This window comes from Dermacentor silvarum, unplaced genomic scaffold, assembly GCF_013339745.2.
Source record: "Dermacentor silvarum isolate Dsil-2018 unplaced genomic scaffold, BIME_Dsil_1.4 Seq53, whole genome shotgun sequence".
Classification (NCBI taxonomy): domain Eukaryota; kingdom Metazoa; phylum Arthropoda; class Arachnida; order Ixodida; family Ixodidae; genus Dermacentor; species Dermacentor silvarum.
The window spans coordinates 33,830-50,180 of record NW_023606384.1 but is presented as its reverse complement, the minus strand read 5'-3'; the positions used below and the strand labels follow the sequence as shown (position 1 = coordinate 50,180).

Below are 16,351 nucleotides of genomic sequence, written 5' to 3'. Positions count from 1 at the left end.
TTGAAATAGTTTCGCGATGAATTAGATGTTGATATTTACAGAAATGGTAGTTTATAAGACATACTGCCCGAATATGGTTTTCCAAAAATTGACTTTTTCCCGATTTTTCGGTTTTCAAAGGCCGCGTTCCCCCTTAAAGAGTGGCTACATAAACTATATCGCAAGTTCGCATAATCTAACTGCAAGGTATTGCTTCTTGTAGATCAGTGCAGTGCCTACATGAATGTGCCAGCCTTGAGTGCCATCCGCGTCGCCTGCTTGCCAGCCAACACAACATCGGTGTTGCAACTTATGGATCAGGGGATCATCAAAAATGTGAAGGTGCTGTACCGAAAGCACCTTCTCGAGTGGATGCTCTTGTGCATGGACGGCTCCACACAGTACGAGGTGAGCCTGCTCAGTGCTATCCACATGCTAGCACGAGCATGGGGCCGCGTTAAAGAGGAAACAATTGCAAACTGCTTCAGGACGTGTGGTTTCAGTGCAAGTGTGGTGGGAGTTGGTTCGTCTTCTCCAGTGGGGGAAGTAGACACAAGCGAGCTCAACGACAATACTCTCGAAGCAGCTCTCGGTGACATCCCGTTTGAAGAGTACATCGCTGTTGATAGCAGTGTTGAAACATACGGTGCGTTGACGGACACTGAAATAATTGAAATCGTTCGGCCCAACGAGGCTGCTAAAGAAAGTGAAGAGGACGACGACATTTCAAGTGAGCCACAACCTGCGGCTGCTGATGTAGCTGCGGGCCTTGCCCTCGCGCAGCGGTTTTTTGCTGCAGAGAGCAACGCCGACAAAGCACTCGGCCATGTCTACAGCCTGCAGAACTTACTCTCCGTAGCAAGATGCCGTAAGCAGAAGCAGACGGCAATAACCGATTTTTTTTCATAGTCATTTTTCAAATAAAAATGTCCATTTTGTTCCTTGTGGTTAATTGTAAGTTTGTTTAATTCGAAGTTTTTCGCGGTGCCCGTGAACTTCGTATGAACGGGACTCGACTGTAGAAAGAAAGCTGGCAAGATGGAGGTAGAGGTCGCGCTGATCTTGTTCAGGAGGTCCCTGGAGCAACACAACCTCCAATACACAACTATGCTTTCGGATGGAGACAGCCGAACATTCCTTGCTCTGCAAGAAGACAAGGTATACAGCTACATTCCCATTGAGAAAGAGGACTGTGTTAACCATGTGAAGAAGTGGATGGGAACTGCTCTGTGCAACTTTGTCGCCAAGTACAAAAGCCCTGGCTCGGAGAGCCTCAGTGGGAAATGCCGGCTGACAGGCGATCTAATCAATAAAATGAGTTCTTACTATGGCTGGGCTCTGAAGACGAACAAGGATGTAGATGCCATGCAGAAGGCGGTGATGGCCACCTACCATCACGTCATTTCCAATGATGCAGTAGCCAGCCACACATTTTGCCCAACAGGGCTCAACTCTTGGTGTTGACAGAATGCTGCAGACGCTATGGGCGAACCTGTGCCAAAACATCCCCACAGCTTGCCCCCTCACGTCTGTAAGGCCATACTTCCAGTAAGTATACCAGAGGCTTTCGATAAGAAGTTGCTCCAGCGCTGTCTACGGAGCAAAACGCAGAACAGCAATAAGTGCTTGCACTCTATGACTTGGGCATTTGCACCTGAGGAGCGACATGCCTCATTGTTCTTTCACCATTAAAACAGCGGTAGCTGAGGCGGTTACGAAGTTTAATGCAGGCAATGAAAGAACCTCTGCAGACATACTGAAATAGCTCGTGCTGAACCCTAGCTCCCTCGCTACCAAAAAAGATCACCGTCGCTCTGTGGCATCGACACGCAAGCGCTCATCAGACGAAAACCTACAGAAGACCTTGAAAAAAGAGGCACGTTGGTGCAACCAAGCAGTCGGACTATATGCCTGGTGCTTACTAGTCAATTGTGAATGTAAATATGGAGTAGTTTTGAGTGTATAGCACTGAGTAAAGTTTCTTTCGTTTTTCTCATTTTTCTGAAAACATGGTTTTTGGTCAATTTGCTTTGTTTATTGCATCTATATCTTTGAACCTAGGACAGCTAGAGCGATCTTTTTTGCAGCACGAAGCTAAATGGGTTGGGAAAGCAACGCTGAGAGCACATTTTTTTTTTCATCTCCAAATTTTTTTTTTTCATTTACATTTACATTTGCGCTTATTATTCATACTGTGAACACAGAACCTCAATAGGCTGTAAAATGACAAATAATTGTTCAATTTCGAATCTGTTTCCAGCGTTGGTATCCTTATGCATTGTAGTATACATGTATATGTTGTTTACAACTTTCCCTTTAGCAGGTAAATTTTAAATGTTCCAACAAACAATAGAAGGTAATTATTAATCATCTCGAAAATTATTATGTACTATATGCAAAATATAATTGGATATTTAAAATCAACACAAAAAACTGAATGAGCATATGCCGTTTTATCAGATTTGATCAGGAAATGAAGTTACCTCGATAACCCATGTCCCCCTTAAGGGGGGACATGGGTCCTGGATAAAAACACTTTTGTTATTGACCTAGACACATGAAATTTTCAAGTAATATTCAACCTTGTGTGCTGATTACAAATATGCAGTTAGTTTTTCCCAAGTCAGTCCAAAAAAATGTTCCAATTATTTATGTGTTATAAATTTGGGATGTGAGTTGCAAAAATGTAACTACACCAAGAGAGCTAAAATGAAGCAGGTATCTTCCTGAATGTTCAAAGAGTGCAAGTTTGTATTTTAGTAGTATTTATATCTGTATTTTAGCTGAAGTTATGAAATTTTTGGCGTTGGCAACTTTGCAAATGTGAATTTTTATTAGTGATTACTACAATATTTCAAAATGTTGCAGTGTCCTAAAACACCATATCTTAGATTTTGTGCACTCTGACTCTCTAGCATTCCGGCAAAAAAGAAATCAAGAGGACTGAATGAGTAACAGTGACTCAGTGCTACTCCCAAAATTTTACACTTGGAAAAATCATTTTCTTTTTAGAAAAATGCAAGAAATTACAGTGTGCAAAAATGGCATTTTATGCTACAAAACCAGGTAGTTTTCTTCTGAAGCAGCATTTAAGGCTCGTTTTGGCAGGAAAGCAAGCGGCAAACATGCTCTTTCAAACAAGACCGAGATGGCCTGGCTATGATAGATGGTTTTGGAATGGCGAATGAGACAAAATAGGCCATGTCAGCACTTTCATGGGCAAAACTGAACATTTAATTGGACAAATACACTGTTTTCTTCCTCAATGGCTTGTCATTTTGAGCTAGTTTTTTGCCAGCAGGTGCGCCCTGGTATGGGAATTAGAAGAAATAATAAAAATGAATGATAAATTTTTAGTGAATTTTTTTTTCTCCAGGACCCATGTGCCCCCTTAAAGGATCCATCAGGTCGCCTTGCACGATGGAGTCTGAGACTTCAAGCATTCAACATCACTGTCGTCTACAAGTCCGAGCAAAATCACTCTGACGCCGACTGCTTGTCTCAAGCTACCATCGAACCCCCGCCACAGGACGACCAGGATGACGACACTTTCTTGGGACCCATCAGTGCCGACGAATTCACCGAACAACAACGAGCCGACCCAGAACTAAGGAGCCTTGTAGACTACCTGGAAGGCAAGACCGTCGTTCTGCCGAAGGTGTTCAGGCGAGGATTGGCGTCGTTTTTCTTGCAAAATTACATTTTCCTAAAGAAGAACTTCTCGCCACTCCGAGCCAACTACCTCCAGCATTGCGCCCAGAAGTTCTGCAAGCTCTCCATGACGACCCAACGGCTGGACACCTCGGTTTTTCTCGCACGCTCGCAAGGACACAAGAAAAATACTACTGGCCTCGCCTCACCGCCAACGTCGCCCATTACGTAAAAACATGCCGAGACTGTCAGCGACGCGAAACACCGCCAACAAGGCCAGCCGGACTTCTACAGCCAATTCAACCACCTCGCCGACCGTTCTAGCAGATCGGGATGGACTTACTGGGGCCTTTCCCGACATCGACGTCTCGGAATAAATGGATCGTCGTAGCTACGGACTACCTCACCCGCTACGTCGAAACTAAAGCCTTGCCCAAAGGCAGTGCCGCCGAGGTAGCCCGATTCTTCGTTGAGAACATCCTCCTGCGTCACGGTGCCCCGGAAGTCCTCATCACCGACAGAGGTACGGCCTTCACGGCTGAACTAACTCAAGCCATCCTGCGCTACAGCCAGACAAGCCATCGCCGGACCACCACCTACCACCCGCAGACGAATGGCCTCACCGAGCGCCTAAATAAGACCATCGCCGACATGCTGGCAATGTACGTCGACGTCGAACACAAGACGTGGGATGCCATCCTTCCATACGTGACCTTCACATACAACACGGCCGTCCAAGAAACGACGCACATGGTACCATTCAACCTTGTCTATGGAAGGAACCCGGCAACGACGGTTAACGCCATGCTACCGGACATCACCGACGAAGACAATCTCGACGTTGCCACCTACTTGCAGCGTGCCGAAGACCCTCATGTTTGCACGCTTCACCCGCTGCAGCTGCTCAAGCTGTTGTCGACCATTAACTGAAGTGGCAGCATTGCTAACTTCGACCCTGGAAAAATTTTTTTGAGCATAAAAAAGCAGCTGTGCGAGCATCGTGCTTTTCTACGAGCCCACCTCCTATTTTTGGATGTCGCAAACAAGATCAAATATAATGTTCCTTTGGCCAGCACAACCATCTTCACGCTGTCGGTTCTGGCACTAAGCCACGAGTTGTAGCCCGACCAATGAGGTGGCCCCACTTCTCAAGCTCGACGAGACAACACAGTGCTGCATTATAGACTTCATAGAGGTTGTGAGTGCCAGTGTTGATGTGCTCGACAACCTCGCAGCATACTTGAAAGCGTCCTATGTGGATGATCTCTCTGCGGCCAGGGTCAAACGCAGAAAGAGCGAGAGCTTCACTGCCTCTTAGTCGCAAGCACAGACCCCGATCAAACGTTACGGCCTGTCACCGCAGCACCGTGCCCTTATGCTGGAGCAGGAAATATGCTCCTACATTCAAAACTACCATGGCAGCAAGCAGGTCTTCAACAGGTGGGGAGACAAGTTCTTGGGTCATATCGCTGCGCAGAATGAAGCCTACAGCTTGCAAAAGGAGCATGAGCGGCTGGAAAGAGAAAGCCGTTTAGGCAGCTGGACCACCCTCGCGAGGCTGCCTAAACCAAGGTTGTTCTGGTACGCCATCCAAACACCGTGCCGCGCTGGTGTTTGGCCAAGCGTGTGAGGACTTCCTGCTTGCTTCCACAGGCTTTTTGATTCCCTGAACAGCTCGAGTAAAAAAGCAACTTTGCAAAAGCTCCGGCATGCAATCATGAAAGAGGATTCAGAATTGATTGACTTCCTTCAAGGCCAGATTCCCCGGATTGCGTCATGGAAGTTTGATGGCAGATGTCAACCACAAACCGTCATTGGTTGGCAGATTACAATTCAGGCCATTTGTCAACTGTGGGACGTCCTCTCCAAAAATTACAGTTTTGCATACCTACTAACATGCCGACTTCAACAGGATCCCCTGGGAAACATATTTGGCCACATTAGGCAAAAACAAGGTTGCAACACCAACTCCAATGTACCAGAATTTATTTACGGGCTGAAGCACATCCTGCATAAGAAAACTCTTCAAAGTGTCAGAATACGGAAATGTTGAGGATGATGAATGTGACCTCCTTCAGGAGCTCTCGCCATTATCCCTCGCCAGTGAGTCTCTTATGGGTAATGAGGTGTGTGCACAGCCACAGCCTGACGACTTTCCCGCTCTAGACTATCTTTCTGAACTTGCGACTAACATTCACTCCCATGTTATTGATGACTTTGCTGCATATTATGTAGCTGGCTTTCTGATCAAATACTTTCTTCAGAATGCAGGTGAAACTTGCAGTTGCCCACAGTTATTGACAGACGACAGCGAGACACTAAAGGGATTTCACAATGCTCAAAGCACACCACGTCCCCCGCAAACTTTTTGGGAATCTGACTGTGCCATCGGAAGCAGCTTTTGGATACGCAAAACTTGAATCTCACTTTCTTGCCATAATTGAGGCCGCCGCACATCACCCGAAAGTGTGTGACATTTTGTATCACCATCTGTCGAGTGTTGGCAATTTTCATTTCTGCTCTGCTGGGTGTCACAAGAAGTTTCTCAAAATGTTTTGCCGGGTTCATTTATGCTGGCATGTGCGTTTTGTGAACCGAAACTTAGATAAGGTTAGGTTCCAGTCTTCAATCTCTGGCATACAACTAGACAAGTTCAAAGGTTAGCAGTTAGCGGCGGTTTTACGCGAAGGTATTGGAATTGAACCCAGTTCCGCAATCACTTTGTTAAAGTCATCACTTCGTTATAGCAGACTTCATTATGGCCTTCTACTGAGCTCAAGGGAACTAGCAACTCCTTCGTTTTATCCATTGTTTTGTTTACCCACTACGAGGAGTAGGGACACTACAGTGTATTTGCTCGAAGGGATTTGCATGGAAAAGAAATTATATTGGGTATCCTGTCTGTATCTTTGTAGCATATGCTGGCAAACTCTACATGCTATTGTGCGCCGGTTGGTCATTGTGTACGCTTTATCTCTCTAGCTCAAAGTAATATATTGTTAACAAAAGCACGGTTCACATTATCACGCCTTTCCTATTTTAGCTTCTCGTCAACCTCCTCATCACACCCATCATCAAACTTTTCATAAGAATCCCCAAACTTGCAGCCAGTGATGGGGCTGTGGATGCTGCCCTTTTTTGTTATTGCTGGAGTGATAACGCACTATGTACAGCCTTTGTGAAAATTATGAGCAAAAGAGGTTTTCAGCGGCTATTAGCCGTGTAATAGCACTCTTGTAGCACCAATTAAGGTGCAGAATTTTGGAGAAGTGAAGACTGCAGTCTATTTCACCTTCACCTGGAACACTGCCAATACATAATTGGCAGTTAGGGAATCGCTAAACCAAAATGACAAATAATGGCATTGCCATTTGGGTGACGAAAAGTGGTCTGAAACGACAAGCTTCCGCTACAGCCTAACGTCGGTTACGCAGGGTAATCCGAAATTCGCGCCAGCAAAACCGAAACAGGAAGTGCAGGCCAGTTGCTCTCGCCAACTGCCAGGCCACGCATGGTCATCACGCGCCTGCGTGAGACTGCAGGGGATTACCGCAATCGCTGCCGTTTTCTGTGGTCTGTGACCGGTCGAAATGGCTACGCCAACGGAGAAGCGCAAATTTCTTTCTCTCGAGGAGAAGGCACATATGATTGCCGAGGCAGAAAGCGGAAGGAAAAAATCTCGCAGTTTCGTCCGAAAGGCAAAGCATCGATTGCGATAGCCAATCGGTTATCGCAATCGATGCTTCGCCTTTCGCTAGACAGAACTTGTAACGATTCCCTAACGAAATTACCGAGCATGGTGTCACGCGTGCCCATACCTGCCAACCTCAAGACTGTCAAATTCGTAAACTCGCGACCGGGGGGGGGGGGGGGGGAAGGGGGGGGTGCACGGGAATTCTGCTGAGGAGTACGACTTCAAACACACTTGGAAGTACTGATAGAGTCTAGTACTGACGAGGCTTCGAGCACGCCATCACACTTCGCAGCCTCTACGGCTACAAAACACCCGAGTGCCGGAGTCGCACTGTGCCCGATGCAGCAGCACGTCGCACAAGAAAAGCGAGGCCCACAAAACAGGTCATACAGTAAAAGTTCGTTAATTCGGACTTCACGGGACCGAAACAAATGTCCCAATTAAACGAATGTCGAATTATCGAGGGTATCAAGAAAACAATAAACAAATGCTTGCTACGTCAACACGCTCTTATTTGCAGTATGAATCAGCAAATTCTGTTTCTATTTTGCATAAACGCAATGCGGAAGCTGCAATTCTCGTCATCTCGCGACTGATTAGAGCTCGCAGCGGCGAAGGTTTCGCGACTTCCTTCACATTGCGGCCGCGGCGCGCGTGTTCATCTGAGACGCGCTTTTCACTAGCGCGCGCACATCCCGTTTATTTTTTCGCCAATGTCGCCGGGTCGCCGCCCATCGCGATGTAGACGGTGCGCCTCTTCCTCTTCACAACCGCAATCTCTCTCCATCCTCGACAGCTTTGCACTGAGTAAAAACGAAACTATTGCTTACCGCAACCGCTGTCAACGTGATCATGCACGGTGACCTTGCGGTTCTGAAGGCGCGTGGCCGACGCACGCATAGTCAAACCGAAACTACCGTTTGCTGCAACTGCGGACGAAACCGCTGTCGATATCGCCGCGATCATGCATGGCGACTACCGAGTTATGAAGGCACGCGGCCAACGTGCGTACCGAGTCAAAGCGAAACTACTGTTTGCCACAACCGCAGCGGACGGAATCGCGGCCGCTATCAAGACGATCATGGATGGTAACTACGCAGTCATGAAGGCACGCGGCCAACGCGGTGCTATGTGCGGCGGTAAACGCAAGCTAGGCACGAATAGGCACGAAGCCTTCTGGCGTTGTTGTCATTCCAGTACTCCGTCGCTTCGTTTCGGTGGACGCTAACGCACAGAACACCCATACAAACTTGCTAACGTTGTTTTGGCGCGGTCCATTCATGTTTCGGAGGGTGGTGTGGCTTAGAGCTATGGGCGCGGACCATTCGTGTTCGGAGGGGCGGAAGGACAACGGGACAGAGGCGCGCGAGGCTGGCGATGCGGAGACGGATGGAAAACAACGCGCGGCGGCGTGGAACGGCTCAATTTTTTTTTTTTTGTCTTTTCAAGGAGTTCGTATTCCATTCCCTGACGCCACGACACTGAGTGAAAACGAAACTACTTTTTGCCGCAACCGCTGCGGATGAAACCGCGGCCGCTATCAACGCGATCACGGATGGCGACGACGCAGTTTTGAAGGCACGCGGCCAACGCGGTGCTATGCGCGCCGGCAAACGCAAGAATAAAAGCTTTAAAGGCTCAAATAGGCACGAAGCGTTCTGGCGTTGCTGTCATTCCCGTACGATTTGAATCCCGTCGCTTCGTTTCGGTGGACGCTAATGCCGTTATGGTAGAGTACACTCTAGTTATAGCTCGTTTGCGTCGCACATTTGCGGCGCTCCGCGCTCGCCGAGCACCGAGAGTTGTCCGAATTAACCGATGTGCGGCCAAATACGTCCAAATTAACGAGAGTTTCATTGCATTAAATAATGCAAACGCCTGCCGGGACCAAAGGACGTGTCCGAATTAACTAGCTTTTACTGTACTCGCGAAAAAAGCCTAGCGAAGGTGACAGGCAAGACGACTAGCCACAACTTCCCATACCGAAACTGCCTGCCGCATCGACCCGAAATCGCCGTCATCTCTGGGGGCGCCACTTACGTACAGGTGGGCCTCTACGTTGAGAGTAACGACAACCAGTGACTTCCAGCCGTCGTCAGGTAGTCCAACAATCCGATGACGAAGGCAACGTCACAGATTGAAAAATCTCCTTACTCTGCAGACAATAAAGATTACGGCGCATACCGCCATCTCTATGCGCCCCTACGTAAGTGGCGCCCCTACCCACCAGCAACGGTGTGAATTTATTAAAAATTTTAAAAACTATTTCGCGAATATAACCACTTTTCCGTAAAAATTGAGCCGACATTCGTAAAATCGTAAGACGGGTCCAAATTCGTACATTTTACGGAAAATTCGGAAGAGTTGGCAGGTATGCGCGTGCCCAAGTAAACAGGAACACATCTCACTCGATGACCGCGGAAACACTGTGTCAACACACTGGAGTGAGAATAGCAGCGAGCGAATTGACCTCCGTGCCATCTCGCGCTTCACCACAAACTAAACATCGAAAGCATAGTGCACACGACTCTACCGGCACTAGTTGCACTTTGCCCACATCGCAGATTGCTTTGAAGATGAGGCCCCCCACGCGGGTGCTCACTTTGTGCACGTTGCAGACTGCTTTCAAGTTAGTGCCCGAGCGGCCGCGCCACAGCGACTGTTGTCAACAAGATGCTAACGTCCCCCCCCCCCCCCCCCCCATTGTCTGGAGAAAATGACAAGACGCTAGACACACCGACTCTGGCGACTGCTTTGAAAGTAATGGATCCTTTTCACTTCATCAGAAAAGTTATCAGAACCCACGACAATGACATTGCGACGGCTCTTTTAATGAACTGTGAGACTCGCGTAACGCCTTTGCTTACCGTGAAGCGTAAGAAATCTAGGCTGACCGACTTCTGGAAATAAAACTAGGTGCAAGCTTGCCGACTTTGTCATAAATACAGTGGAACCCCGGTTTTACGTCCCCCGGTGTTACGACCCGCATTTTACGACGGATTAGTCCTGTCCCGGTGAAAACCCCATAGACGCAATGCATTAAAAACCTCAATGATCCGACGCGATTTTACGCCGAACCCGCGTTACACGACGATCCACGGCGGAACGGGGGGGGGGGGGGGGGGGGGGGGGGGACCGAACGGCGAACAAGAGGGAAATGATGCAGGCGTCTTTTGTCGCGACGGCTCTTTCAGGAGGGCACGCAATCGCGGAGGGCACCCCATCGCAAGCCGAGCGCCCAGAAAACCGGTTCATTCCGGCTTTCCGCTGCCGTTCGTTTTTCCCCTCGCTCTCCTAGCGGCCGTAGAGTCGGTGGAGTGGCGAGGTTGTGGTATTCCCCCATTCGCTGTACCCTTTCCGAACTCTCTCTCCCGCTCTCGTCGCGCAGTAGACGCCGCCGGGGAAGCGTTTCTTTTTTTGCGAGCAGCCGTTTGAAAACAACGTGTTCTTCGCTCGTGTTGTCCGCGATCGTCTCGACACGCACGGCTACGCAAGATGTCGCGAAAGCGCGCAGTTTTGTCGCTCGGCGAAAAGCTGCGCATCATCGAAGAAGCCGAAAGGCGGCATGGAGCCACAAAAGCAAGCATCGCCCGGGAGCTAAAGATAGCGGAATCTTCGCTCAAAACTATCTTGGCGAACAAGGCTTCGATTCTTGAGAACGCAAGCAAGTTCGGTCTCAAGCGGAAGATGGCCAAAGAAGGCGCGCACGAGAAGTTGGAAAAGGTGCTGGTAAAGTGGTTGCTTCAGGCGCGGAGCTCCGCCATCAATATTGACGGCGCCATCCTCAAGGAGAAGGCCGACCTCGTGGCGTTGCGCCTTGGCATTGACGGTTTCAAGGCGTCGAACGGATGGTTAGATCGTTTCAAAAAGCGAAATAACATCGTCTACAGCCGCTCCTGTGGAGAAAGTTCGACAGTAGACGTTTCCACAGTGCAGGAGTGGAAAGAAACACTGCCGGACTTGATCGCGGCATACAAGCCTTGTGACGTTTTCAACGCGGACGAGAGTGGTATTTTTTATAACATGCAACCTGAGCAGACTCTCACCTTCAAGGGTGACAGCTGCCACGGAGGGAAGCGCAGTAAGGAGCGCTTGACGGCTCTGTTTTGTGCCAACGAAGACGGGTCCGAGAAGCTGCCGGTGCTCGTTATAGGCAAATTTGGCAAGCCACGGTGCTTTAAGAATATTCGGACGCTGCCGTGCAGCTACGATTTCAACAAAAAGGCGTGGATGACGTCCTCTATTTTCACCAACTTTCTGCAGCGGCTGGACAACAAAATGGGTGCGAAGGCGCGAAAAATTCTTCTTTTTATGGATAACGCACCATGCCACCCACCTGACACGACCAGCCTGCGGAATGTCAAGGTGGTGTTTCTACCGCCAAACTGCACAAGCTGTCTGCAGCCACTGGATGCCGGAATCATCAAGTGCGTGAAGCAGGGCTACAGAAAGCGGCTTGTGCAGCGTCGGCTGGCGGCAATGGAACGCAGCGAGGAGGAAAAGATCTCCGTGCTCGACGCTATGCACATGATCGCCAGTTCGTGGAGCGCAGTGTCGCAGAGCACAATTGCGAACTCGTTTAGGCATTGTGGCTTTGTGCGAGAGACTGCCTCCACTGCTGACGCCTCCACCGCTGGCGACTCCACATCCTTGATGGAGGAGAATGCAAGCACCGTCGACGACGACGACTTCGAGCGCCTGCACCCATCTACAACCTTCGCCGAGTTCGTGGAGGCCGACGACGACGTTGCCGTCTGCAGCGAACTGTCGCTGGACGATGCAATCGCCGAGGCATTGCCCGATGCCGACACTGCGACATCAGACGAGGACGACGCCGCAGCTGCCGACGCCGCAGATGTTGCCGTCCCTACGTCATTTGCCGATATGCTACGGCACATAGATGGCATAAGGAGCTACCGTATTTATTCGAATCTAGGCCGATAGTTTTTTTCAAATAATCACATACGAAACTCTAGGGTCGGCTTAGATTCGAGGATTTTAAAAAACGCGCCAGTTTTTAACTGAAACCGATAAATATGGTGCATAGTTAGCGCCATCTAGAAAAGTCAGTATCGCAGCCGCTACTAGCCGCGCCAGTAGCCAGCTGAAGTACACGAGCGACGTCGCCATTTTGACCTGCGTCGTATCGGCAGTATCGGTATGGTGCAGCATCGGCGCGCGGTGTGGCGTTATCGTAATGGCACCAAATAGGCGATGCCACTATAGTGCCGCTTTCTAAACGAATACTGTATTTACTCGAATCTAACGCGCACTTTCAACACTACCCTAAATCTGCGTCGGCATTTCAAAATGGCCGCCTCGCACGCGCGTCGTGCCTAGCTACCGTAGCATGCGGAAGCTTCCTCCGTGTGCTGCAGTACACGTGCTTAGGCAATAGTCTACCGTCTGTCTTCACGTTCTCAGCGTCTGCTCTATCAGCATGAAGTACCGAGTTCATCACGATGCCGCATTTAAAAGGAAAGTGATCATCTGTGCGGAGACGGACGGAAATCGGGCCGCATCACGGGCGTTCGGAGAATCCGAAACTTGCGAGCGGGACTGGCGCAAACAGAAGGAGAGGATTTTCGCCAGCAAAGCAATGCGGAACGGTTTCAGTGGACCGAAGCAGGACGTAATCTGCGACGATCCACTCCGGCGATACGATCAGGCTTGGCCCTATCTTGAAAGCAATCTGCGACTGGTAAAGTCCGCCGCGCGCCGTGTTTTCGCCGCGTTGAAGCGAGAGGCATGCTAGCACGAAGGCGCGCTTCGTCTCCAGCGTTTTGACAGTTCGTTTCCGCGGTCAGCGAGCGAGGTGTGTTCATGTTTGCTTGAGCGCGCGTGACACCGTGCTTGTTAATAGCGGTCTACTAATTTGCTACCGCATTCGATGCATCGCCTTTCGGGCGAAACTGCGACTTTTTTTATTCATCGCAGCATCAGTGCATCGGGAGGAAATCTATTTTACCAAATTTTTCCTCACGGAAAACGGGCGCGCGTTACAATCGAGGAAGCGTGAGAATCGAGTAAATACGGTAGTTGTGCTAGCCGTAGAGGCATCCTCAAACGTTCAAACCGGGCGGAACTTCGGCATCGGTCTGTCGTTGGAGGGGGCCACGGGAGATGGTTTTTGCGTGCGCCGCAACGTGCGCTCCTTCCAAAAATGCAGCATCTCTAATGCGCTGGATGGTACTGAATATAGCGCACTGTTTGAAGATGTCAGCAGTAAGGAAGATAGCGACGAGGCTAGCAGCGATGGTGACAGAATGAGCTCGGCATGTTCAAATTTAATAAATGCTGTTTCATTTTGCGATTGCTGTCCTCGCTTTTTCGTTCGGCCTACATTCGAGGTAAGTTTTTTTTTTTTTCGGACTTCGAACTTTTGGGGGGTCGGCTTAGAATCGGAGTCGGCCTAGATTCGAGTAAATACGGTACGTTTGTACACGCGAAGCCACGGAGGACGTTCTTTCGGACGTTGCCAAACTTGAGGGGAAGCTTTTGCGGTTGGGCTCCAAGAAAGTGCAAAAGAAGCTCACGGATTTTTTTTAAGTGTGTGGTAGTTTGCACAGACGTTTCTCGCTATTACGTCGTGCTAAACAGTGTTTTTTGTACGCATAAATTTCTGTGTTCGGATTTTACGACGCCCGCATTTTACGACGCTTTTCCGCGGTCCCGAGAACGTCGTATAATCGGGGTTTCACTGTATGCAGTGAAATTGTGATAATTCAAACCGCTTCATTGCAACGGTGCATGTGCCGCAAAATGAGTGTCTCGCGATCGGCTGGGCACGCGCGTTGGGTTAGTGCGATGTGTGGTGCGCGACGGTGATACTTTTGGTGTGCGACACGGTGTGGTGCATTCAAACAAGAAGCAGACGACAAAGAGAGCGCACGCCAAGGCGAATTCCATGCTGATGGAAAACGACGACGCCGAAGACCGTCCGGCGCGTGAACACGCGGCGCAAGAAACAAAACAAAGAAAAAAGGCATCCAATCGCAAAAGACCACGGAGCTTCAAGCAGCCAATGAACAAATGACAAATCGGCCAGAGCGGCAGAAAACCGGGCCGCGCTGGCGATACGGGGGAAGAGGTCCAGAAGCGGCACCAGGAGAAGGTCGGCCACCGGACCGGGGGTTGAAGACGGCCGTTGGGTTCCGGACCCGAGCCACCAGGACTTCACCCGGCCGGGGCATCCTGCCAACCCATTCCTGGGCGTCGCCACTCCATCCGTTCGGGAACTGCTGCCCGAGGCCAGCGAGCGTCTGTGCCCGTGGGCAGAACGTGAGCTGTCGGGCTACGGGCCCGAGTTCCACAACCAGCTGCCCGGCCAGAACGCCGCCGCCGTCTGCCCCGTGCCACCAAGCCGCCTGACTCCTCTCTCCGAGCCAGAGCTGCTACGCTCTGTTAGCCCGGTCAACGATCCTATACACCGACCTTTGGTGAGATCGACGCCACTTCTCTCGTCGTCTCGTCTCTGCTTCACCGCGTCGAGACTGTAGTGCGTACTCACACCCGCAGCCTGCCCGAACTTGCCCGATATCATTAGCGTTCTAGCCACATTTGTGTTGTATTATGAGTTCTTTTTGAGTGTTTATTTTATGGGGTTTTTCTATGGGGTTTTCTCGTTCTAGTTACATTAAACGTTTTGTGTGTGCATTCCACAAACAGTTTTGTCCTCGATTGGGTTCTGGGAGGCTTCGCCTCAGAGAACCGTCAGAAAACATAGGACAAAAGAACCTGTCATCACAGTTAGGCATCGGCCGCAACGTACGAAAAATGCTGTAACAGCGGTGCGAAACGCATTCTCTTGTGAAGTTAACACTTTATTGACTGCCTTCGGTATGCCTCAACCTTTGCCCCCACGCCATCACGAAGATTTCCCGGACGATGGTTTTGGCTTCGTTCGCGGCTCTACCGTTTGGCGTACATATACATACCATACATATCAATACATACCATACATACATACATACCAATTTCATGTCAACTAAGTTCCACCAAAATGAAATTTTTCGCGTGTCCTGTGAATTTAGTTGTAGCGGGACTCGACTGTAAAACAAGTTGGCAAAACTCGAAGGCGGGGTTGTCATAAAGGTGACTAAATATTAGTTATATTTAGTGACCTTCTCACTGAGTTGTCAACAATGTGTCACATGCTCAGTGCTTCTACTAGCCATCCTGAAAAGAAAATGTTGTCAAGAGTTCTAGGAAAAAAAAATGTACGCTAGCTTTTGGCTCCACTGGCTCGATGAGGACAGGCCTGTGCTGGCTGCCACTGTTCCTCGTACAGGCTTGGCCCAAGACCCAGAATCTTGGCACTACCATAGCACTCTCCATCCTTGCTGTACAACACTACAAACTGCAAAGAAATGGAAAGAAAGGGCAGATGTCATCAGTGCCATGAAAAACTTACTTCACTTGCTGCTAATTGCTGTATAGAAGTCAGATCACATGAGCCACAGTCAGCAACTGTGGCTCATCACAGCTCCGTGGTAAGTGGCCGCCCGAAACATAATCAATAAAGCAAAAAGATTTCTATAAACCCATGACCAGCATATGTGTTAGTTCTCATAAACTACAGATGGGCTTGCCATAGGCTGTATCGCAATGGAATACATTGTGATTGTATTTGTTAAACGGATCACTACGGTGCGCAAATGTGCGGGCAGCGCAATGTGGTTGCACGCCAAAGGCTAGAAATATAAACAAGAGAGGAGAATCTGGCACGACAAGATGGTGCAGTAATGACAACTTCACAAAGGGTGACGTCAGGGCCTCTCCTCAGTTTTCCCTTCCTCCATGAACACATCTCACTCGATGACCGCGGAAACTCGCTGTCAAAATGCTGGAGTGAGGAAGCGTGGCAGGAGCAGCGAGCGAATTGACCTTTGTGCTGTCTCTCACTTTAACGTGAACTAGAAGTGGCGAAAACACAGCGCACAGCGGACTCTGTCCTCGTCTCAGATCACTTTCAAGATAGGGCCAAGGCGATCGTATCGCCAAAGTGGATCGTCACAGTATACGTCC

General features: G+C 49.5%; 2 protein-coding genes across 2 annotated transcripts; both read left to right on the top strand.

The window, feature by feature from the left end:
- The first annotated feature begins 219 nt into the window (after window positions 1-219).
- Window positions 220-888, top strand: LOC119435208 (tigger transposable element-derived protein 6-like). Its single transcript, XM_037702125.1, has one exon. It carries the CDS (start codon window positions 220-222, stop codon window positions 886-888), a length of 669 nt encoding a protein of 222 aa, XP_037558053.1.
- Window positions 889-10,819: 9,931 nt separating this feature from the next.
- On the top strand, window positions 10,820-15,497 carry LOC119435207 (tigger transposable element-derived protein 4-like). Its single transcript, XM_037702124.2, has 2 exons — window positions 10,820-12,181; window positions 15,486-15,497. The coding sequence occupies exons 1-2, from the start codon at window positions 10,820-10,822 to the stop codon at window positions 15,495-15,497; spliced, it is 1,374 nt and encodes a 457-aa protein (XP_037558052.1).
- Window positions 15,498-16,351: the final 854 nt, after the last annotated feature.